The sequence below is a fragment of the Poecile atricapillus genome, chromosome Z (assembly GCF_030490865.1).
Source record: "Poecile atricapillus isolate bPoeAtr1 chromosome Z, bPoeAtr1.hap1, whole genome shotgun sequence".
Taxonomy (NCBI): Eukaryota; Metazoa; Chordata; class Aves; order Passeriformes; family Paridae; genus Poecile; species Poecile atricapillus.
In genome coordinates, this window is record NC_081289.1 from 9,826,602 (window position 1) to 9,851,189 (window position 24,588).

Genomic DNA, 24,588 nt, shown 5'->3' on the forward strand with positions numbered 1-24,588 from the left:
CAAGTTTTTTGTGCTTATTGTGCTCAGACATCACCAAACTCTGATGATTTTGTTTTCTGGCCATTGTTTTTTCCTTTGTGGGCAAGGTTCCTTTCTGAGGATTACCTGAGCCTGCACTTCTCTCAACATCTTTTGTCACCTGTGATGCTTGCTTCAGATCAATGTGAATAAGGTTAAAGCTGAATTATTTATTCCAGCATGAAAAACTGTCAGTAATCTCTGTCCTGCTGTTGTTGGGGTCTTCTCCAATTTTATATATTTCAGTTCCCAGGAGACAGGATGCCTATCTGATTTCTGGAAATTATAATAAGACTATTTTCCTTAGTGCTGTTTTCCAAAGACTTTTAGTGATGTCAGTGTGATTTTCCAGAATTCTCTCTCCCATTCTTTCAACAAATATGTGCATATATCATCCTGACATCTCTCTCAAATACTGAAAGAAGCACTGTCTTAGGCAGTCTCAGAGGAATTACAGTATCATCCATCCATTTTGAATTAGCTGCCCATTTTTCTCCAGTTTCCTTCATTTGCCTCTGCCGGTTTTTTCCTTTGTGTCTTTGAAGACATCAGATTTATGCTGTTGCTTTTTCACTTGCTACTCTTTCTCTGCTTGTTTTTGCAATTGGTTTCTTCCACTGATTGCCAATGCATCACTTGGTTCTTTGATTTATCTGCTCCAGTACCGGCAGCTTTATGTCCAGTCTCATTCTTCCTTCCTTCCATCACACCTTTGATTCCAGACTGATGTTAATTGCTGCTTTCGCTGACATTCCCAATCTAAAGATTGGTTTTCTCAGCCAGGAGTTTTTCCTTCTGCACACATTATACCTATATGTATTCACCTAATATAGGCTACACTTATATATGTAGTAGCTATCTTCAATCAGAAACAAATTCATAAGAAAACTGTTTGGGTTTTCAGTAACTGAAATTCTGCAGATGTAGACAGTTGTTACAAGAGGTGATTCCTTATTTTCTCGACAGAGATGTGCACAGATTGTTTATGAAGAAAACTCCGCTTACAGTTATTGACAATGCAGTGGCTTAGAAGCACCAGCAATTGAAATTTATGAAAGAACAGGAACTACTTTTTGTGCTTTAATGTGTATGTAACAGTAATGACAGCCACTGTAATAAATTGCATACTCTTTTCACTGAGAGTAAGCAAAAAATTGGGTCAAATTGTCTTCTGGTGCTAGCTTCAGCATGGAAATGAATGTTTTCAGGTTCCACTATAAATGTGTCCTTTGAACCATACAGAGTGCTTCCTAATACGTCAAATCAGTGAAATGTACCTTCAAACATGATAACAATGCTCCATTAGGAATAAAGGCAGATTAAAATTTGTACAGTGGTCTATTTATCACCTTTATTAGAATAAGAAATGAAATAGAAAACCATTTTCTATAGATCCCATTAGGCAAGTCCCGTTTTTTGTTTTTTGTTTTTTTTTTGTTGGGCTTCAGTTCTTTATTTTTTTTGTTTTGATAAATTTCTGATTATATTCTGAAAAAAATGTAGCTGCATTATTATTTTTCCTCTGAAAAGTTCTGCTCCTGATGTGCCTGTGCAGATACAGCATTTAGAATCCGCCTTCCTGCACCTAAGTGTTACATTACTGTGTAATATCAATTTAAGGTGCAGCATGCAACTGGAGAATTACAAATGGGTGGGTGCTTTGGGGAATTGGGACCAATTGTCTCAGTAACTTTAAAGTGAGGTTAAATTTGATGAGAAATAAAGAAAATTTGCTTTAGTATGCTATGTATATGGGTGAAATAAAATTATTTGGAAATTTTGCATAAATGTCACCAATCATGATCAATGGAACTATTTAACTCTTAAATCAGGGTAACTCTCTCTGTGCCTTTTTTTTTTTTTTTTTCCTTTTAAATGTGCTTTTAATGTAGCCCAGTAAGTCATTATTGAATTTTTTTCATTGTGAATAATTACTTTCTACAGTTTTTTAATAGATTTGCTAGGGGAAATATTGATCGCATTAATTGATAAGATTAATTGTGGGATTGACTCCATTTGTATAGATAACTTCTGGAAAAAGGAAGCCTTTTTTGCCTACCAGCAAGACTGAAATGTGTTGTTCAAGAAAATTAATTGCTTCCTAATATTCTGCTGTTCTGGGATTTCACATGACTTCTTGTTCCTTTAGTATTCTGATTTTATCAAATTCTTTCTTTTTTTTCATTCACTTCTGCTAATTTTCTGTTTCTGATCCATTATTCTGATTATTACTCAAGAATTCAGTGGGGTGATCTCAAGATGCTGTGTGCTACTGAGAATCATACTGTGACAGTTAAACAACTTGAGATCAAATTTGTTGATGTTAGAAAATGTGCATTCTGTTGTGGTTTTTTAGATTAAAAAATAATTTATTTGTCTTTCAGTAAATACATAGCTAGAGTTTTGTATTTGACTTGTTTTAAAATTTTGGACTCTGTGATACAGTTATTATGAAATTCTGATGTGTTCTTTCAATATTCACTTGCAGAAAGTTTGGTGATGTATTTACTTTAATGAGAAAATAGTGGTGAAACAAGGAGCTAATTCTTAGGCTAGAGGTTCATGACTGTAACAACCTCTAACTGCGAGTTGTTATTTTTTGTTGTTTACCAATATTATATGGCTAAAAATTGAGTTTCACAATAATAATATTTAGTCAGGCTAAGATTTTTTTACTGTCCCTCAGAGGTGTCACCACAATGTCATAACCCAGAGAAGGGTGGCACTGCTCCATCCTTCTTACACCCGCAGTGCTGCTTGCAGATGAGTTGTGCACTGCTACAGGTTTATAATTGCTTTAGTCTGGAGTTGAGATGATTTCTGGGGGCAGATACAGTGTTTTAAGGCTCAGATCTAGAAACCAGTAGGAATCAGCATTTTCAGGCCACAAGAAGAATGTGTTTCACTGAGGTAGATGGAAGTGGTGTGGAAATGAAGTCCTAGGAAACTTGGTTATTTTTGGAGACATATTTCCTGACCATTGTGGAAAAGTTTTGCTTGTGTAAAGGCTTCATAAATAAGTAAAAAAAAAGCCAGGTAGCCTACTTGTACCATTAAACAGATGTGCAGCTCTGTGTGTGTGTCTGTGTGACAAGGTTACACTGCTATGAAATTTTAGTTTATTTTTCCTCTCATCAAAATCAGTGAGATAACTGGAAGAGGGGAAAGTGGTGTAAAGGTAGAAAGGTGTCATCCAAGAGCACTCTGAATTTAGCACGGTAAGAGATACTGCAAGAGAGCAAAGTCATCACCAGGTTTTTTGAACTGTCCTCCTGAGCAGTTATAACAATAATGTCAAAATCAAGTATTTAAAATGCTTTTAGCAGGAGAAAGTCTATAATGTGAAAAAAAGCAGTGGAAAATCAAAATGATGACTTCAATATAAAAATGAAAATGATACCTGTGAAAATGATATGGAAGTGGAAAGCTGTTATTTAGAGAAAATCAATACAAAAACATTCAGTAGAAGCGGAAAGAGAAGTGAAAGCCTTTTGCTAGAATAAGGTGAATATAAATCAGAGACAAATAAATCTGACCCATAAATGAAAGATTGCTGAATGCATACAATTTTTATATAAACAAATATTGACATGTAAGCAAATGCAATGCAGTGACACAAAAGAACACAAAACAACAGAGTTCTTGCAAGAATAAGATTAATATGTTAATATGAAAAATAAGTAAAATAGAGATCATTGCATTGGAAAGATTGTGGCATGTGATAATGTAAATAAGAATAACGCTATGTTCTTGTACCTGTTTCTTTTATTATTATGATTTTAATTTAAGTTACTCATTGAAATATGTTGTTATTTGGTCATCTTGTGTCAAATGTTTAGATCTTTCTTCTTTCGTGAATAACTTTAGTAAATCATTGCAAGTCACAGGAAAGTGCTAGGGAAGTGAAAGAAAGTGTTTGGTATAGAGTTTTAAAGAATATTGTGTGCATCCTGGGAAGGGGAATATCCACAGTCTTATTCTCCACATCATCTATTTTCAGTGGCTTATAGTTTGTTGGGTTTTTTTTAATGAGGTTATTGCAGAAAGTCACATCTGCTGTGTTCAAGAAATTCTCAACTAAACTTCAAGCCAAGATCAGTTCTGAATATCTCCAAAAATGAAGGCACAGCTGGAGAGTTAAAAATCTTAGACAGTTTTTTTAGTTGTGTTGTTTATAAATAAGTGAATCTTTTGACTTGCAAGAATACACTGTTTGATATTACTGACTAGAGAGTGGGAAGCACAAGAGAAAGCTTCCTGGACTTTTTGTTTCAGTAGAGTTGAAGAAAATTAAGATGTTTCATGTTATTAAATTTGCAAGACAATATTTACTAAAATGATTCTTTCTTCCACCACCTTATCTGCTGCTCCAGAGCCTTTTGTAAAGATGCTCTAGAAATTTCCTGTTACAAAATAAAGCTTCACTCTCTGTGTTTGGAGAGGGGTTGTTATCTGGAGGTTTTGGAGGAACAGCTATAACAACACAATTTGCTTCAGGAGGTATTTGTCAGTTCTTTATGGCAATGATAACTAATTCATTTGCTGTTCATGTTTCAAGCTCACTTCTCTGAATGTTGGTTTGACTTATTAACACTAGTATTGACTACTGAAAAATAATTCAAATATCACCAGTATGTGCAGATAGAGATACAGAGAAGGGGGGGGAAAAAAAAGGTAATACAGTAAACTCTGTTGAATTCTCAATAAGGGACTGATTTGTCACTGAGCAAAATTCATCTTATATCTCTGAAGATTAGAATTGTAATAGTGCTGAGATTTCTTTGCTACTTGCTCAGATAAGTTATTTGATTTATGGTCTCCCGTGAATGATCCATTAGCATTTTTCATGCATTGTGGTAGTTAAACTTTCAGAAGACAGAAAGATTTCTTGAGTGTTTCAGAGTCAGGGGTCATCATAAAGTCACTCAACTGAACAATGAGGCAGATGAGAATTGTCATGCCTCATCCCTGGAAGTGTTCAAGGCCAGGCTGGATGAGGCTTTGAGCAACCTGGTCTAGTGGAGAGTGTCCCTGCCCATGGCAGAGGGTTGGAACCAGAGGATCTTCAAGGTCCCTGTCCGACCCAAACCATTCTATAATTCCAAGATTACTTAGGAGTCTAAAGAAGAGCAAACCAGAGCTCCTCCATTAGAACTTGGGCCTGTTTTTCTTTTAAATATACCCTGAAGACATAACAAATAATTAAAGGTTAGCAACGCAGACATAGTGGCTGACAGTGTTAGTATTCAGTTTTGCCACTCTCATTGGAGGGAAAGCCCTCCCACCTAGCATTCCAATAGCAGGAAGACTACTCACTTCACTAAATCTGTATTTTTATGTTACTGATGTAGCTGCTGAATCAGTTTTTACTCGGAGATGCCACTGAAGGATTCATTATTTGCAATATTTACGGTAGTACAATTCGCTAATTAAATCAGCGAATATAGCCACTGGATGGAACGGTGAATTATGTCCTAATTTCAATCCCAAAAAATTCTAAAAAAGTAAAATGATAAGCCTATTTTTTTTATTTTTTTTTTTGCATTTTTTCAGAGACAACAAGCAAACATTCAAACATTCCAGTTTTATGTTCTAATTTTTGGGTTTTTTTTTTTGGTTGGTTTTTGAATTATTATTTTCATTTTGATTTTATTTTATCCTTAGCATAGTCTTGCTGGATGGAAACACTGAAAGCTCTAGGCAGATGAAGCAAAATCATGAGCAAAATATAAATTGCTGGAATGGCCAATGAAAGCCTAGAGTAGGGCTGAACACAACCTGAGGCAAAATTAAGTAGTTGTTTATCTCAGTTTCTTCCCACTCCAGTGTGAGAACTGTATTTTTTGTCTCATCCACAGAAGGAACTGCTTACTCGCTGCTTTTGAAAACGTTATATGTATATGTACACATATCTTTACTATGTATTTACTAAATTATGCAATATATAATCCCAATGACACTGGAATTTATTTAGCCATAATAAATAATTCTTTTTTAGTCATAATAAATAAAACCATAATAAATAAATAAAATTTATTTAGTCAGTAAAGTTTCCTTCAGCTTTCAAAACTAGTCCATAATTTGATCTGTTTTTCACAGACAACAGGGAAAGTGAGGTCAGAGGCAATAGGATGTTGTGTAGTTGTTTTTACTTTTCCAAAACTGGGAGGACAGTAGGGAATTGAAGGGTTTGGCAGAACTCTGCAATAACTTCTGTTTTGCTGCTGATAGAGTTCTTCCCTCAATCCCCTGCTCGTGTTTGTCTTAATACATCAGGTCTTAATTCTTACTTTGAAATTTTCAAGACAGGAAAGATTTCTCCATATTTGATTAGATCATACTTAACAAAATGGAATCATTATGCATTAGTAATGAACTAATTAATTGTGACAAATTGCATAGCTGCAACATTTGGCTCTTCCATTGCTCTGCCTTAGGGGTTACACTCTTCTCAGCAGATGATGGATAATTTGTCTGCTTTTTCAGTTTGTTGGATGTTGTCACAAAATGTGAACTGGATGCCTTTGACAGTATTTTATGCTTTGCTGTGGCATAAGCTGTCGAAAAAGGAGACAAGGGATATATACCCGATGATTGCTCACTAGGTCATGCACCTGAAATCTCATTTTGCAAGAAAGATTGTCTTTGGTTATGAAAAAAATTGTCTTTGGTTAGTCCTACAATGTTTCTTTAAGTGTTGTCCCTGAAGCAAGCTTGTAGGAGCTTGTTATCCAGAACATTTGTATCTTGCCAGGTTTTGTCTCTCTCTGGTAGATAACTGAAGGAATAAAATAATTTCTTGTTTGTTTCTGAAAATACATGTATGTCTTATTTTAATAAAAAGTTGTTTTGACATTCAATATTTTTTTTTTATTTTTTTGACTTCAAAAGAAATCATTGGGGTGTTTCTGTTTTTTTTGTTTTGTTTTTTATTACATTCTGCCAATGATAGGAAGCCTGAAGATCAGAATTAAAAAAGTTTCATCTCATTTTCATGTTATACACTGGAATAACACAGCAGAGGTTTTAGTGAAAACATGTTCACTTGCAACAGGTGGGAAGCTGGCCATTAGTCTAACAGAATATTTGTATCAAGGAAGCAGTTGGTTTTCAGATAAGAAGTTAATTGTTAAACGTGTTACAGTTTATATATCTACAAAAATGCATGTTTTGTTTGTTTTCTACCATGCTCAGGCTCATCTTGTTGAATAAGTTGAGTGTCCTCACCTTGCATATATAAATGAATAAAATATATAAAATAAATAAATGAATAATAAATGAAAATTGTGAGCTGGCAGCATGCATGAGCCAGAATGACACTCCCAAGTATGAAGTGTTGCCAGTTGACTGTGAACTTCTTTGCCGTTGGAAAGCAAGTTGTTCTCACTCCTAATTTATTTGACCATTATTGCTGCGTGAGAGCTGGATCTGTCTGTCAGGATTGTGGTTCAGATCAGAAATGCCCTCTGTGAGAGACAGTTTGGCCCAAGTTACGGCAGCTGAGCCCCCCCAGGATTTCCTGAGCAGGTGATTTCCCTCTTATGCAGCCCAGCCAGAAGGTTTCCTCTCACCGTGCCCCTGGCCCACATCTGCTGGTAGGGGCCATTCAGGCTACAGCACAGGGCAGATGTAGTAGAAAATAAAATCTCCAAGTCCTGTATTGCAATATATTGCAAAATATTACAATCCCAGCAGCAACTTTTTCAATATGCATGGCTGATTCCATTAGGCTGATACAGGTGAAGCCTCTGAAAGCAGGGTTAGTTAGAAAAGTAATGAGTTTTTTACAAGCTTTCTGTTGCCTTATTGGTTCTTTTGGTTGTTGGGTTTTTTGGTGTTTTTTTTTTTTTTTCCCCTGAAAATTCTATGAAAAAAATAAAAATAAAGAAAGGGTTTTTCCTCCTCATTTTTTTGAAGCAATTGCTGCAATGGGCTGTTATATGACCAGACTGGTCCATTATTTCCCTGGAGTACATCCTGAATTGATGCAGAATGTCAGAGCACAGTGGGATTTAGCAGGTGCTGAGCTGCTGGCATTCAGTTTTGCTTCTTTAATTTATCAAATATGAAAGTTAAACATGTGTAGAAATGCCTATAAAAATGATTCTGATGTTTTGTTTATTTCACTGTGTGTTTATGACCCCTATTCTTTTTTTAAAATTCAGATTCATACTTTTACATCCTCCTCCTTTATCCTGAGAAATATGGCACTTTGAATCCTTACTCCCTGACTTGTTTAAAATTGCTGCTTAAAATACTGTGTGACTTCAGGGTTTTGTATAATATATTCTTTACTAATTTGTTTCTATATGCATTTTTTCACTCCATAGCAATTGCTCCAGCTGTTTCTGAATTTCCTTAACACATTGTTTTCTCCCTAGTATTGGACACAATCCATATAGAAGCCTTTAGAAACCTCAAACTCAGCAGCTTCTCTCTTTTTAAAGACTCTGTTTATGCAGTATTTACTCATTCAGGAGGGATTATGTGCCTTAGTTAAATATGGTAGGCTAAAGTAACTAAGATGTAGTACACTTTAGGCCATTATGGTAGGAATTTATAACAAGATAAAATTTCTTCTTAAACAGTAAAGTAGATGTAAGATGAAATGTCTTTCTTCATCTCATTCCAGTTTTCTGCAATTTTACTGCCTTGTCCTGTGGTTGTATATTCATAAAGTAAATTAAAAACATGGAGACTTTCAGCAACCACATGTTTTTAAAATTTATTTTTGTCTGGACCTTGTAGAACAAAGAACTTCTATACTGAGTGATTAAAGCAACGAGTAGAGAAAATTCAGATGGATATAGTCATATACTCATGAGACTACCCGTGACATGGAAGCGGACAAAAACAACTACAAAGAACCTTAATTTTACTGTGTTCTCAAAGATCCTTTTGATTTTTTTTTTTTTTATTATTTCAAAGACATTCAGATTCTTATGAAGTGATTTATAAGGATTTTTTTTTTTCATAAAACGTCTAAAGCAATAAGCCCCAATTCCTAATATTGTCATCTGCTTATTGGATCAGACTGACAAAACACTATGTTCAGAGAGAGTGGCTGAGCATTGCAGGGTTACAGTGTTCTGGAGATGAAGGATGAAATCAGTTCCCTGGGCACTGAAATTTTTGTTGTTAACTTCAGTGAGGCCAGGATTCACAACGAATGGAACACAGCTTGGCATCTCAGAGGAGCAGGGCTGGGACTCTGTGTATCCTTCCTCACAGTAAATGTTACGGAAGAAAAAATTACTGTGTTTTTCCTTTTGTAAAGGGACAGGGAGAGTCTTTATAGCAAGAAATAGAAATGGCTTCAGAGTGAGAAGCACCTCTGTTTATACAAGCAGCAACTTTTTTCTACTTTGTGGTACCCTGTGGCCCCCAGTCTTTGAGAGAGGAGTTTTATTCATATTTTCTCTATATAATCTGGAGAACAACACCAAACCACGCTTACTTAACAGTCAAGGTACAATACCTATGATGATGCTAGGGCCAAGAATAACAATTTTGGCTGTTTTTATGTTGTGAGAGCACATAATGCAATTGCATATGGTAAAGATTTTCATCCCTTGGAGACAGGGGGATATTTCCTTGGGTAGTTGAATTTCAGAAAATATCAGTCCACTTTCTCTTTGGACCAGCCTTTGACCAATAAGAAAACAAAAAAGAATGTTTGTGGATATGTCAGTATTTTTAAATTGCAAGATTCATCCTTGAGCTGATTGGAATATTGATGAGGAGCAGGAGCTGTCACATCTTTACCAGCTCAGGTGGTGAAACAGACCTTGTCTCATCATCATTTTTCTCACGTTTCCCGCTTGTGTGCTCTATTCCCCTCACACTTGCTGTGTCTTAGATTTCTGTTGCCAGAGATTTATTTAAATAAAATAAACCAGCCTGCTATTGCTTAATATTTAATATATATGTGGATTAGATTAGAATCCATTAACCAAATCCTCTGTATTACTTTAATATTTCTTAAAATATGTGTTCTCCATATAGTCCATATATAAGAAAATATTTTACAGTATAAAATTATTAAAAATTAATTTTAATACTTTATAATATAGACAACACACATATGTATGTACTCTATTTAGAAATATATATGAAGTCAATATAAATATCCATAGTTTATTTGCAATAATTTAATATTCAATAATTAAAGATTAATAAGTGGGTTTGCTTCCAACTCTTGCTCTGCCATTAAATCTGTATAAAAGTGCATTTTTGCAATAACTACATTTAAGCTTCTAAACGGCCATTTCCTTTATTTGTAACAAAGGGTGACATACCAAGAGTAGGGCAGCTTTTTGCTTGAAAAATCCAACTCTTAGTCTAGCTAGCTCATGTAATTTTTTTAATAAGCTGATCAAGCTCAATCTTAAAAGGTCTGGGCTGATAGCTGGTGCCTCAAAGACAATTTTAGGACATTCTGCTCTAAAAGAAACCTAATTTCCTTTTCTAATTTATTCTCAAGTACTTTCTACACATTTGTTGTGCCTGTTCCATCCTTACTCCTACAGACCATTTTTGAGGGTGGGCTTGCTTTCTGACTCATTTTTTAGGTTGCATCACTGAACCTTTGTCTGCTTTCAGAGGACAGATTTTCTCTTCTTCACAGTCCATCTTAGTGGTCATTTTCAGCATTTTGTCCGCTAGCAGTTCATCTCTTTGTCATGATGGACAAATCAAACTTACAGAATCCCAAGCAATATGATGAGTGGTCTTTATTTAACTGCACTAACACTTCTCTATTTTTGCTGGAGTTACGTGTGATTTCCAGTTTGCCATGGCTGCGGAGAGGATAGAAGATATTGATGGATGTTGTAAGAAAAACTAAGAACTTTTTAAGAGGTGATCTACATAAAACCAAACAGGATAGCATCCAGTTCTGAATTAACTGTTTTCAGACAGCAATTAAGACAAAATATGAATGAAAACAGCAAAATAGTTAAAAAAAAGAAGAAAACATGAAGTAAGAGAGCATTTTTACATGAGTTTGTTCCTGGTCCTTTTTCTTCTCACTTAACCTAGCTATTGCTTGGGATTTACTGATCTTTTAAGGCTCTCTAGTGATTAGGAAGTTATTGAAGTGGTGGTACTGTGGCAGAATGATGATGAAGTCTGGAATTACTCCAGAACAGCATTTACAGACAGTCTTTTGATTGGTTTTATTTGGTTTTATTAACACCTAATTAATTCTTTTTTTTAGAGAGAGAAGTCTTCATTAAAGATCAAGCATATCTCTGTAGTTACTTTAATTTGAATGTCACTAGGATATCCTTTGAAATGCTAACAAAAAATTAGAGCAAAATGAAGGAAGAGCCAAGTTTATATGAAATATGTGGGTGGTTTTTTTTGATATTTAATCCCTTATATTAAAAAAAAAATACAACATACTAATCTCTTTGTATTTTTTTCTCATGTTTTTTTGTTTGTTTGTTTGTTTTGATTTTTTGGGGTTTGGTTTGGTTTGTTTAGTTGTTTTTTTTAAGGAGGAATTATTTTCAAATAGAGCTCCTACTTTGAAGTAATCTGTAAAACTAATAGTGAATAGTATAAAAATATTTTTTATAATAATAAAATCATAATAAAGATTTAGCAGGTTCTTAGACTGTGCATATCCCTAGAAAATCTGAAAAGTCCTCTAGAACCACTCTAATGACCAGTATCTTTCACACATTTTGTCTTCTTGCCATCTTCCCAGAAAATAACCTTCCAGCACTGTATGGTTGACATGGAATATTATTCCATTCTGAAATACCTCCTGGCATATTTTGAGATGAGAGGAAGCAAGGCAACAATGTGTAAGATGCACAAATGCTGTTGTCAGCAATGGGTTGCAGTTTGGAATATGGGTGTCTTTTGTGTTATGCTATGGAATGGTAATACATTCCAGACATTAAAAGAAAATTAATGAACTGCTAAGGAGCTCCCTTCTCTTCTCCCCAGTGTCTGTATAGCTGCCACATCAGGGAATGGAAGCTCACGTATTTTCAGATATAGGAAATAGCTCTCAGGCTTTTCAAATAAAGTTGTTCTCTGTCGTGCATGCAGGCCAGAGCCTCTGCATTGAATAAATCATCAGAAGCGTATTCCAGTTCTTTTAAAGAAGGCACAGCAGTGCTCCCTATTTTTTATTGATTGCATTTGCAGGGGAAAATTGAATTCATTCCTTGTCAAGGCCCCTAAACCTCATATCATAAAGAAGAAGGAAAAAAAGATGGATGGAGTTCAGTGGAATTAGCCACAAAAAATATCTTTCATATTGTGTGATGATGAATTTTATTTTTTCATCTTGCTTGTATCATGTGAAAGGTAGCAGCTGATGTACTCTGAAGTAGTAATCTTCAAAGATTTCTTTTAGCAGAATTGAAAATAAGCTTGTTGGAGAGTTTTCTCCAACTACATTTTCTGCTAATTATCAGTTAAAAGTTCGTTCCTGTATGTAAGTTAACTTAAAGACAAGTAAATATACAGAAGAGTGACTGTAACACCTATAAACTATTTATTTTAGTAAAATGCATTTTTTTTTCAAACAGAAAATAAATTTTCACTGTATAATGGGGGTTAATAAAAAGTATTTCTCCAATTAGGGTGTTCTGATAGGTGCTATATTCTCTACTATGAGCTAAAGAAAGCACCACAACTTTGATTTTTATATGCCAATTGAAAATCAGGATCTTTTATAAGGAACCATTTGAAGATCAGATTTTTTGCTGATTAGGACTGGGTTTGCTTGCTTTTCTTTGGAAAGTTTCAAAGCCATTGCTGTAGGCTTTAAACCAGAACTCAGAGGTATTGGTTTGAAATTACCTATTACCAGTGATATAGCATTCCAAAAATTAAAAAAAGGGAAAAATTAAAAAAAAAAAAAAAGGACTTGATTTGCAGCTTGTTTTTAAAGTGCAGGGTGTATGCTTTAGCAGAAGAAAAGCATTAATAGAAGCTGTGGAAAAACACTTAGAAAAATAAATTATTCAAACTAAAATTCCCAGCATTCTTTTCCTTATTTATTGATAACTGGATTTGTTAACACAGATGTGGGTGCATTCTATATCGAGTATACTCTTTAGATAGAGTGAAAAAAACCAACGAACAAACCAACAAAAAAAAAAGAACAAAAACCAACTAAACAACAAAAACAACAACAAAAAAAATAATCAAGACACCCAAAACAAAACAAAACAAAAAAAAAAACAAAAGAAACACATGAATGAACAGAGTTAGTTTGAATTACAAATAGCAAACCTCTCTCCAGGAATGATTGTTTTAATGATCATACAATCATTTATTTGCATACCAGTCCCACTAAATAAACTGTGTTTCTGTTCCAAACACATTTTTTTTGTCATAATGAGAAAGTGAATTAAGAAGAAGGTGACAAATGTTGAACCTGTCATGTGTTATGGTTTATTACAGAAATGAGAGTTGGGCACTTAACTGTGAATTTCTGGGGTGCAGGAATATCTGTTTTTCTGTGCTTGAGAACAGATATATTGCAAGCTGTTAGTAGCCTTTTCCCACATTTAGTAGTTTCCTTCTGTTAAGATGCTCTGTTGCTTTTCTTGAATTCCACATTATTTATATTTTTAATTCCAGCTTCATGTCTTGTTGCAAATTCTTGGATTTTTTTAGGCTGTCATGTTTGTCTCCAGGAGAAAGTTGCAGAGGAGAGGGAGGAAGGGTAAAGTGGGACATAAATAATACCATAAAACTCTTAAATTTCATTGTATAGCATCACTTCCCCACAAATACTACATACAAGATCTAGTAATCCTTATCACTTACTTTATAGCCTAATCTCAACAAGTCTAATAAAGTGCTAAAATAATCAGTTCTATTATATGGATTCAGCAGTTCAGTTTTCAGTTATTTTACTATCTGTAGACCATCTCCTTTTTTATTTGTATGTGTTTATTTGTGATATATATTTGCATATACATGACTGTGTATGTGCAGAGGTGTGTGAATACATGTGTAACTCTTTGCAATAAATTTATGGGTGATATTAAAATCATAGAATCATAAAATATGCTAAGTGGGAGCGGATCCATCCGGATCATTAAGTCCAGCTCCTGACCCTGCACCATGTGCCTTCAGAGCATTGTCCAGATGCTTCTGGAACTCTGTCAGGCTTGGTGCTGTAATCACATCCCTGGGGAGCCTGTTCAATGCTCAGCCCCCCTCTGGGTGAGGAACCTTCCCTGGTACCCAACCTAAACCTCCCCTGACACAGCTCTTTGCTTTCTTCTCGAGTCCTGCCACTGGTCACAGGAATGAAGAGTTTGGTACCTGTCCCCCTGAATAGGAAAGAGTAACATGAAACAAAAGAAAAGCTGAAAATATCTTGTCTACCTGAGTGACAGAGCTTCTAATGACGTAATGGAGCCACTTCTGGAAGCAAGATCTGACACAAAGTCAAGTTTAGAAAGTCCGTACATTAATTGCACAGCAGGTCAAGCGGGATCTAAGGCATAATTGAACTGTAACCGTTTTAAAATTATAATTAACATCTCATGGTGCCTCAGGGAATTTTTCTTCTTTAAGTAAACATATATTTATTTATAATTATCTACTTGACAAAAAGAGAGGTATATAATACAATCTTATTGCTCACAGGAAATCTCAAGAGTTGGAAATTTAATTTGATATTTCTTCAAAAAGCTATCTCTTGAGATTGTAATAGCTTAAAACTACTCTGGAAAAAAAACAGATAAACCTTTCTACAGAATACATGGTGTAGCAATTTTCTCCTTAACCTTTAAAAACAGGCCTATAAAATTTAATGTTGTGATCTCATTTCTCTAGTACCTTTTAAGAGCGTTACTTTGGAAATGGGCTGTAAACCATTAACTTTCAATCCATCTTTATTTTTATCTTTTTTTTTCATTGTAGCAGGGGGCTAGAATGTGGACCTACTTTCCAAATTTTGCTGTTATGCCACTTAGGTCGCTTAAAGGTGAACTGGTTTTATTTCAGCTTGACTTGCCCATTTTTAAGAGCAGATGAATGTTCCTTCCTGTATGCAATACCATAAAATAAGCAGGATCTCTATGACAAGTGGCAGTTTTCATTGGATTTATACCTGCATCTTTAGGTCTTTTCAAAAGTTTGGGTGTTTTTTTCCTCTAGTTTCCTTTACACTCTTGGCTTGATGATCTAGGTGCTTCAAGTTAAGAAACATTGCTTCCAATCCCAGCATGAAACACAAAAGAAAGAATTCGTGACCAAACCATCAAAAAGCCCCTGCTTTTCAAAAATACTTGTGCATTTGAAATTGCCTAAAATTGGGGAACGGGGAGAATTAATTAAATACGACTGATTGAGGTGAAAAACATTATTTATCATAAGCTATATCATAAGGTGTTTTGTATCACAATAAAATTTCATTGATTACTGAGTCTAGTAAATTGATTCTTTAGTGTAGCAGTATTCATAATTTAATGTTCAGTTTTAAAGTTTCCCAATATATGTATTTCTCAAGAAGGTATAGAACATGTTAAAATATTCCATATTGGCTTCATTATATAAGCTATTTGATTGATTAAAACAAGTATTGGTACAGTACAACTTTGTGAATGTAAGTTTCTGTGTAACTAGCAACATACCATTTAATGGAAATGTGAATTTTCTTGTATTTTAAGTTAATTGTGGAGTTGACCCAACTCATAAATGTTAACATTCACTTTGCTGTTCTTACTGTCAGAGCCCAGATCTCTGAACAATAAAATCTATTTAGTGTGTGCTAATGAGCACTGCTGCTCAGGCAGCCCCACCTTAACTCTAGCAGTAACTCATGAGGGTCTTTTTCCCATATAATCCATTTTGAAAGGGACATCTTTGTTATGTTTATATTATACCTACTTTTGTTGATGTCATACTGCTTCTTCTTATTGCAGTTCGTTACAATCACCAAGCATCAACTTTATATGCTTGCATTTATTTTTTGTATAAAAAGTCTTCTCTATGATTGGGAAATGCAATTAGAGTTGCATCTCAGAAAGGAAGTATTTGTAGAAGATATTGTCTGTGCAAATAAACCAAGAGTCATTGCATGCAAATAATGCAACTGAAGAGAGTGTGAGGAATTTAAAGAAAATACCCAAGGAAAAGAAGTGTGTTTCCTAAAATTTAATTTGTGGATTACTTAAATTAAATTTTATTTCTTTCTCAATATTCCGGCTTGCTTTTTGTAGCCATTGCTTCCCATGTTAGGATGTGACTTTCTAATAACAAATTTGTTTTTTCTTTGACAGCAACAATTGTGTTAAATGAACTCAACTGGACGGCAGCGCTGGATGACGTGTTCAAGCGGAACAGGGAAGAGGACCCCACTTTATTATGGCAGGTTTTTGGTAGTGCCACTGGCCTCGCAAGGTATTACCCAGGTAACTGAACTGTCCTAGACAGCTGTCCTATGCCATATACTGTATTAAAAATATTCTGAATTATCTGCGAGCAGCGAAATATAACTAAAAATTGCTTTTTTACATAGGCACAGTTTCTTTATATCAGAATTACACACTGAAGGACTGTGAAATTCTGGTATAAAGCTAGTATCAGGGGGAAGGAACTGGGAGTGAAATATGTAATTGGTATTTTTTTTCAGAAAGAAGAACAGAAGATTATGTCCTTTGAAAAGCTGAAGGGTTTATTTTTTCTATTATTTTCTATATCTTGTGTAAATAGTCAGTTGAATATTTGCAAGTGAGATTTTTGTACCAGTCTAGTTTTAAAGACAGTGGCCTGGAAAGTAGACATATAATCATATTTAACATCAGTGAAAATGTTAGTGCACCATGCTATGTTCATGTCTCTCAGAATCCACAACCTCTGATAGGTACATCTGTGCTTTTAGAGCTAAGGTCAATTCAACTAGATTATTCTATCAGCATCTGTTTCACCAGCCAAGGAATCCCATCACTTGATCACACTAATTAATTTTAATAGATCTATATTTTACTGAATCTAGATAATAAGTAGCCTGAATTTGATTTTTCTTGTTTGCTTTCCAGTGGAAAGCCTTGTTTCACTGCAAGGCCTGTGCTGCTGCTGCTAAGTGATGTTCTTATCAATGCCTGAATATGTCCACTACACACAGGACAATTGTGTGAATCATGTTGACTCATGCCTAAGGAAGAATTTTGAGAACCTTTCTCTTCTGTTTACACAAGATTGTTTGTGTTTCTGAGGGCGAAGGGGATTGTTCTAAAGCTGTTGTTGTATCATTAGCAGGAGTGCTAGCACAGGCAGGGAAACTGCCTCAGGCTAGTTTACAGGAAGAATATTTCATAGCACTTGAGTCCTGTTTGTTTTGTCATGCTGCCTGATCATGAAACAAATACAGGGAGATGCTGAAGAAAAAAAAAAAAAAACAACTTGCAAATAATAATTTATTATTTATTTCGTTTTCTGTCTCTTCCAATGCTTCTGGGATCTGTCATCGTGTCTGGGGTCAGCATTTGTGATGGCTTACTATGTGATGTTTTTCCAGTACTGAAAAAGAATGTTTCTTAAATATATCTCTCTTCCAATCTTCTAGGAAATAATATTTCACTTGAAAATTAATCCCATATATTAAAAAAGAGATTCTTATATCTATCTAACCTGTCTACTCCAGGTGTTCACCAACACAACATAGGAACCTCAAAATCTCTGTGTTCTTCCTTAGAATACCTATATAAAAAGGGAGTTTTTCTCTCTTTTGCAAGTGCAAATGTTACTTGTAAATAATTCATCTAAACACAATTTTAATTTAGTGCAAAGCCCAGATACTTAGTGTAAAGTGCCCAGCTATTTAGTGTAAAGCCTGCTGTTTATTCCATAACTAAGTATTTAACAGCTATCCAATCCTGTCAGAACATAACTTTGTAAATTCCTGAGTAATTCTTAAATGTTGGACATACATACACAGTGTGGAGCAGTCTGATACTCTGTAAGTTATATGTGTTGCTTTGTGCATCTGCTTCCCATTGAAGCTCAAATTGGAAAGCCTTTTACATTTTAGATTTGTAGAATAGGTCTTTGTGTGAGGTTCTCCATCTCTCTCTTATGGTAAACTTTTTCTCAGTTTACTGATACAGCAGATGTTTTGAAAATTAATTCAGGTTTCAAAAGTTAAAGTGGATGCTATTCACATTTTCATTTTGAAAACTATATTATAAATTATAAGTCATTACTTCTTTATATTGGCCTTTGGTAAGTCTTTTTCAAAGTGATGAATTTTTCCTTAGTGACAATATTTGTGAAATAATTTGGAAATTTTAAAACCCAAAATTAAAATGCATAGAGAAGTCTGCTCATTACTATCTGAAACATATTCACCCAGTCTTTCTTCACATGTTAAAAAAAAAATTCAGTACCTCTAAACTACAAAGGGTGTTTTCAAACACCCTTTTTGTTTTATTGAGTTTTTGTGTATTAGTGTTTTTTTATCTGATATTGTCCCAATGCTTTTAGTCATGGGCAAAGGGTACATCACTTCTGTTCTAAGGAGGCTCTTGGGCTGTCCTTTTCACCATAGTAACCAACAGCAGCATGAAGGGATCTTTCTATGAGCAGCCCTGTAAGAAAAAAATATGTTTAAAATATGAATGTTTGAGCCACCAGCATCCCAGTCTTGCCCTGTCACTTGTGGTTACATTCTTCCCCCCACACTTGGGGTGATGAAACCACAATATCCCCTTTCTCTTATCCTACCTTCCAGCTACAGTCCAAATTCCAGTGAGTAACCACATTTGGGGAGGGATGGGCTTCGGTGAGCACGGATGGACAGCTGTGCACATTTCTCAGATGATTTTAGCAATCTTTAAGCCATTAACCATTTCAGTCTCTCACATTACAATCAATATTCTCATTAGTTTCAGTGGCAGCATATCTTTTAAGAGAAATGCTAAGCTGTGTTACTCTACTGGCGATCATCCATTTTGAAATGAAGATGCCAAGAGCAATTTTGAGATTTCTATTAGCTTCTCTATGAGCTCTGAACAAGTCAAGAGTAAGTAAACAGTAATTTAATAAGAGCTCACAGAGAAAAGCGCGTATTTAGTGCATGAAACTTTAAGAAGGATGTAATACATGCTCATTCATATATTTCAAGGCACAAATCACAAATTAGTCTTTCATCCTTTTTAAGACCAGCCCTCAGTGATCAAAGGCCTCTACAGCCAAAAGGAAATTTGGGAATGAGGATACCTTGTTCCCAGTGGAGGAGAGTCAAGTTAGATATTATTTAAACAGCTGGACTCAAAGGAATACCAAGTAAGTTTGCCAGAGACACTAAACTGGGAGGACCTGTTGACTCCCTCAAGGGAGGAGAGGCCAGTTTAATACAGAATAAACAGTTGCACAAAATTTGGATATTTCATGATTATTTTGTTATTGTTGTGGTTGTTTACATTTAATGATTCTTAACTACAGTTAAAATATGTCAACTTTTTATAACAAATGAACAGATTGACTCATAAAATTATTGTCATTGAAATCAAGAAATAAATATATGATAAATTTAATCATTTTAGATAACTTAATATTTAAATAAATTTAATATTATTTTAAAATATTAGAAATTTACAGCTTTTGTCCTGCAATCAAAGTTTTCTGTCATTAATGTGTAACTCAATATTAAGAGCCAGTTTTTGAAAGTACTGCAAAAGGAAGCTGAAATGTACTTTGTGGGACTTTTTAATGCAAACACTACTGAAATTCAGTATTATGGAAACAGAAAACAAAACCAGAGGAATTTCTTAGGTAAAATTGTGAGTCACTGAGTTCAAAATTTGGATTTTCTGTAATAGGACAAGAAAACACAAATGATTATAAATGTTGAAATACTTTCTCCTTAGTACTAGTAGATGTACATCTACCTGCCTTATTATTCAACTTCATAAGTCTAATTCCAGAACCCCGTATTGGTTTTTAAGATGTCATTTTGAGATGACACTTGACTAATTCTAGTCCAGATAGAGGGTTTCAGTAGTTTTTAGATTAAAAATAAAAGCAGTAATCTGGCAGTGTTTTATCAAGATCATTGAAATAAGCAATTGATCCCAATCCAATTGAAACTTTTTCTTTTTTTTATAAATCTTGAATCCGATGCCTGTGGGCTTACACATGGAGGGTCTGTCTGCTGTTTAGACAGAAAGGTATTTTAATATAGATCAGGTTTCAAATTTAATTTATAATTAACCACAGACCACTGGACAGATCTGTTGCTCAAAAATAAATTAATTTAATTATAAGAGTTTAATATGATTTGACAGATATTAAATTACATTTTGTGAGGCATCTATCCAGGTAATTTGAATGCTAGGTTTCAGAAAGCAGCTATCTAAAAGAACAATTTAATATAATTATTTTGGTGGACTATGTGGAAGTGTAGGTATAAAGTAACCAGTTCCTCTTTTAATCATGAAATTCTTTTAATTATAGACATAATTAGGCTTATAATTGTTAATCAATGTTTCATTAAAATACTGCAATGGGAGGCATATTATTTTCACTGTAGCAACTAATTAAACAAACTTTAAAAACAACTTCGAATTTATGTGTCTTTTACCAGATACCTCCTCCCTCTGTTCATTTCTGGGGGTTTTTTGTGATTTTTTTTTTTTGTTTGTTTTGGTTTTGTTTTGGTTTTTTGTGGGTTTTTTGTTTGGGTTTGTTTTTGTTTTTGGTTTTTTTTTTTTTGTTTTATTGTTTTTCTTTGTGGGTTTTTTGTTGGGTGTTTTGGTTGGTTGGTTGTTTTTTGTTTTTTTGGTTTTTTTTAATTGCAGACAGCAGACATTTATTTGCAGTTAAATATGATACATGAGGCTTTCTAGTTACAGTAATAAGTCCACTTAAGAAAAATTGGTTGCATAGGATTACTCAAATGAAGACACAGTCCTGATTTAGATGAATGTTTAGTAAAAAAACTGTTTGATCAGCAACACTGACTCAGCTCTCTCAGGGAAGTACACTAAACAATAATTTTCCCAAGGGCTGTACTAGAAAGGGTAATACTGATAAGGAGACTGACAGTACTGATGATTTCAGATTTCAGCTAGTGAGTTACAAATATCCGTAACAGTGGCAGGATGGTGCATGAGTAGATTCAGCATTTTTTATGAGGAAATTCTGAATTCTAGGCTCAGTGTGACAGTATTTGATCTTATCCAAAAAGCTGAGTCAGTTCATAACAAAAATAAAACTGAGAAAGAAATACTACCCTGTCCCCAGCTGTTCCAAATCTTCCCAATACTACCTGGAAAATTAACAAGGACCTATGGAAAGTTCAGCTGAAAACTTGTGTTCACAATATGGTATTTCTGGCAAAAGGCATGTCTTCCAGTCTCCCCAGCTTCTGCATTGATCTGTGACTTCTCTCTGTTGTATTTGTGGAATCTTTTTGTTGGGGGTCTTTCATAGAGGAGAAAGCAGCGTCCAGCCTGCAGCTCCACACCCTTCTCTTATCACACAACCTAGACACACATACTTGTCCTCTTCATTTGACCTGTACTAGAGAAGAATTCTTACTTTAAGTATATCTGATCGTGTCTTATTCACGTATATAGGTGTTTCCTAAATTCATCTGTTCCCTCAGTTTTATCTGTGTTATTAAACAGGGTGAGTCAGAGTTTTATTGGAGTCCTTTAGACAGCCCCATGGTGACACTGAAGGGACAACACGTGCTGGCAGCTTTTCCCAATGGACAGCACTGAATGCTGTTTTCTTAAATTCTACAAAGTTCTAAAGTTCTCCAGTTTTGTTCCAGGAGACTTTATGTTCTCCCTGACAGCTGGATTACTTTGTGCTATACTGCATGTCATATATATGCTGCATGGTATATAAAATACAAGTTTTCATCTTCAAAACACTTCTGGTTAAAAAACTAATAAAAACATCACAGTCCTCATTTTGCAGATAAAAGAACTGGTATAGAGAGATAAAATAGCTTCTTCAGTGATATTCTGAAGGTTAGATATTCAAGCCAGGGATAAGTACAGCAACAATTTCTTTAATATTGGGTGTGCATTTATGTTCATTAACTCATACTTAAATTCAGTTTAAATGTCACCAGGTCTAGTAATCTCCTCTGGATGTTTGTTTCCCTTTCTTTACTGTAGATTTGCTTTCTACTTAGTCTTCCTTTGTTTATCTATAGAATAAGTAGGTATAATATGAGAAAAAAATATATTAGAGAAAAATCTCTTTGCATTGCTCATGCCAGTTTTTACTAGGATATTCTATGGAATTTGAGCTCATGAGATATTAAATAGAAAAATTCTCAGATAAAGAAAACATCACTTCAGTGACGATTTTCCAAAAAAGCAATCTTGTCCCTAAAGTCTTTAAATTTTGGTATTAAAAATATGGATAGAACAGTGCTATCTGAAAAATTATTATCTTTTATCCTTCATTAAAAAAAAAACAAAAAAACAAACAAAATATAAAACAACCAACTTAACCTGTTTCCAGATGTTAGTCAAGCAAGTTTCACTTAGCATCTAGAGCATTCCCTGCTTAGAACAATTAATAATAGAAGAGCTTTAAAAATCAATTTCTAATAAAATAAAATGGTATCTCTCCAAATGAAGAACTTGCTGTGCACAGCTGCCCTTGTGTTAACAATTAATGACAAGCAATAGTGTTGTGGCCATGATATTGAACTCTCCAGAGAAAGTAATTACTGAGACAGATACTAAGGGACTGGAAAGCCTAAAAAAAATCCATACAAAACAAATCAAAAGCCTTGAAAAACTGAGAACTTCACTCCTTTTTTTTGCAAAAGGTTTTATATTTTATAGCTGCTCATTCCTGTTAACAGCTCAACATTTCAAGCAGCCTTTAAAGTAGACAACCAAAGTAAAACCACAAACACTTTTCTAGTAATGCAGCTTATAAATTATCAATTAGTGCAATTAGTGTGTGTGCCTCGGACACTTCTACTTTTTCATAGAAATAAGCCTCTTTGAGTTTTGTTCACTTTTTTTTTTCCTTCCTTTGAAATCTGGGAGGGAGGAACAGGAACTGACATGATTTGGATCTAAACATACCCATCATAGAATTGTTGGTGGATTAGACCTTTAAGATCTTATCTTAAAGATCTTAATCTTTTAATGATTAAGTGCAGCTATCAACCCTGCACCACCACCACATTCACCACTAAACCTTGTCCTCAAATGCCAGACCCACATGTTTTTTGAACTTCCAGGGATGATGACTGCCACTTCCCTGCACTGCCTGTATCAATGTTTTACAACCCTTTCTGGCAAGTATTTTTTACTATTATCCCACCTAAATCTCTGCTGGTACAACTTGAGACTATTTCCTCTCATCACAGTCCATTGTTAATTGAAAGGAGAGATTGACACCCATCTCACTACAACCTTGTTTCATGATATGAAAAATCTTACTATAAGTTCAGTTATGGTTCATCTCTCAAAACTGATGTGCTGAATTTTGCAGTTACACCAGCAGATCCACCGAGTTACAGGATAACGTGCTATTTCTAGTGAGTTAATGAAATTACATACCACATCTCACCATGCCTTCATGCTGAAATTCATGCTATCTCTCTGTCTTTATGATACAGATTTAAATCACCAGAATTTGCTTTTACAGAAGAAAAAGAAAAACCACAACAGACCCACCAAAAGAGCTTGTTGCTTCTTCTTCTCAAGCTCTGATACTTCAGCCCTCTTTGGGGCCATGGTTGCTAGCCCAGGTGAAACTAACACAAGTAACACATTTAGAATGAAATTCAGTTTATACATGCAGAAAGAGAATTGTTTGCCTCTGTAATAAGATAACAGAAAGAAGTTCATTTTAAGGGGCAGACTGCAGTATGTATTGCACATTCTAATCTCTTTTGGGCTTTTTGGTACATTGGGACCAAAAATCAATAGATTTGTTTATGTATGGACTATTCCCATATCAAATCTTTGTTTAACTGATTCATGATAAAACTGAGTGCAGTATTGCCCATAACATAATTACCCATTACCACATAGGTAATACATTCTAAAAAACCTCAAGATTATTATCCTCTCTTTTCTGTATTGTGATGATGCTATGACAGTTACAGAAGATATGGCACAGACTCGTCTATGTTAGATAGATTTTACCTGAACACATTTTAAGGTCTTGGCAATGTTCAGTCACTAGAAGAAAACCACAAGGGAATGGCTGCATTCAGTCCTGACTGAACATCTGGTGTGGTAGCACAGAGTTGGTCAGTAACAATCTCTACCTTGGCAGGATGGGAATTAATATAGTTATTAATACAGTTATTAATACAAGGCAAGATTTTGATACAGATATCCTGAATACTAATTACAGCAGTCAAAACCAGTTTGTGATTATTAATGTTAGGGGCTTTTAAATTTATGACTGTTTCTTGGTTTTAGTTACCTTTTACTGAAAAATGTCTAAAGAATTCTACAAAATTGCTCCTACTACACTGAAATTCAACTGACTTCTTTCTTAGTAGAAAATTGGGGAGTATAACATTTCTCAAATAGTTTGGGCTACCACATATCTGAATTCAGGTTTTTTTCACATAAGTTCACTAAGAGAACT

The 24,588-nt window shown here is 34.6% G+C and overlaps 1 protein-coding gene across 1 annotated transcript in view; it reads left to right on the top strand.

The window, feature by feature from the left end:
* The window catches only part of LOC131593076 (voltage-dependent calcium channel subunit alpha-2/delta-1-like), a 362,152-nt gene that overhangs the window by 232,470 nt on the left and 105,094 nt on the right, over positions 1–24,588 (top strand). The window contains exon 7 of the mRNA XM_058865274.1: positions 16,284–16,415. Coding sequence (XP_058721257.1) covers positions 16,284–16,415 — 132 coding nt within the window. The remainder of the gene's footprint in view (positions 1–16,283; positions 16,416–24,588) is intronic.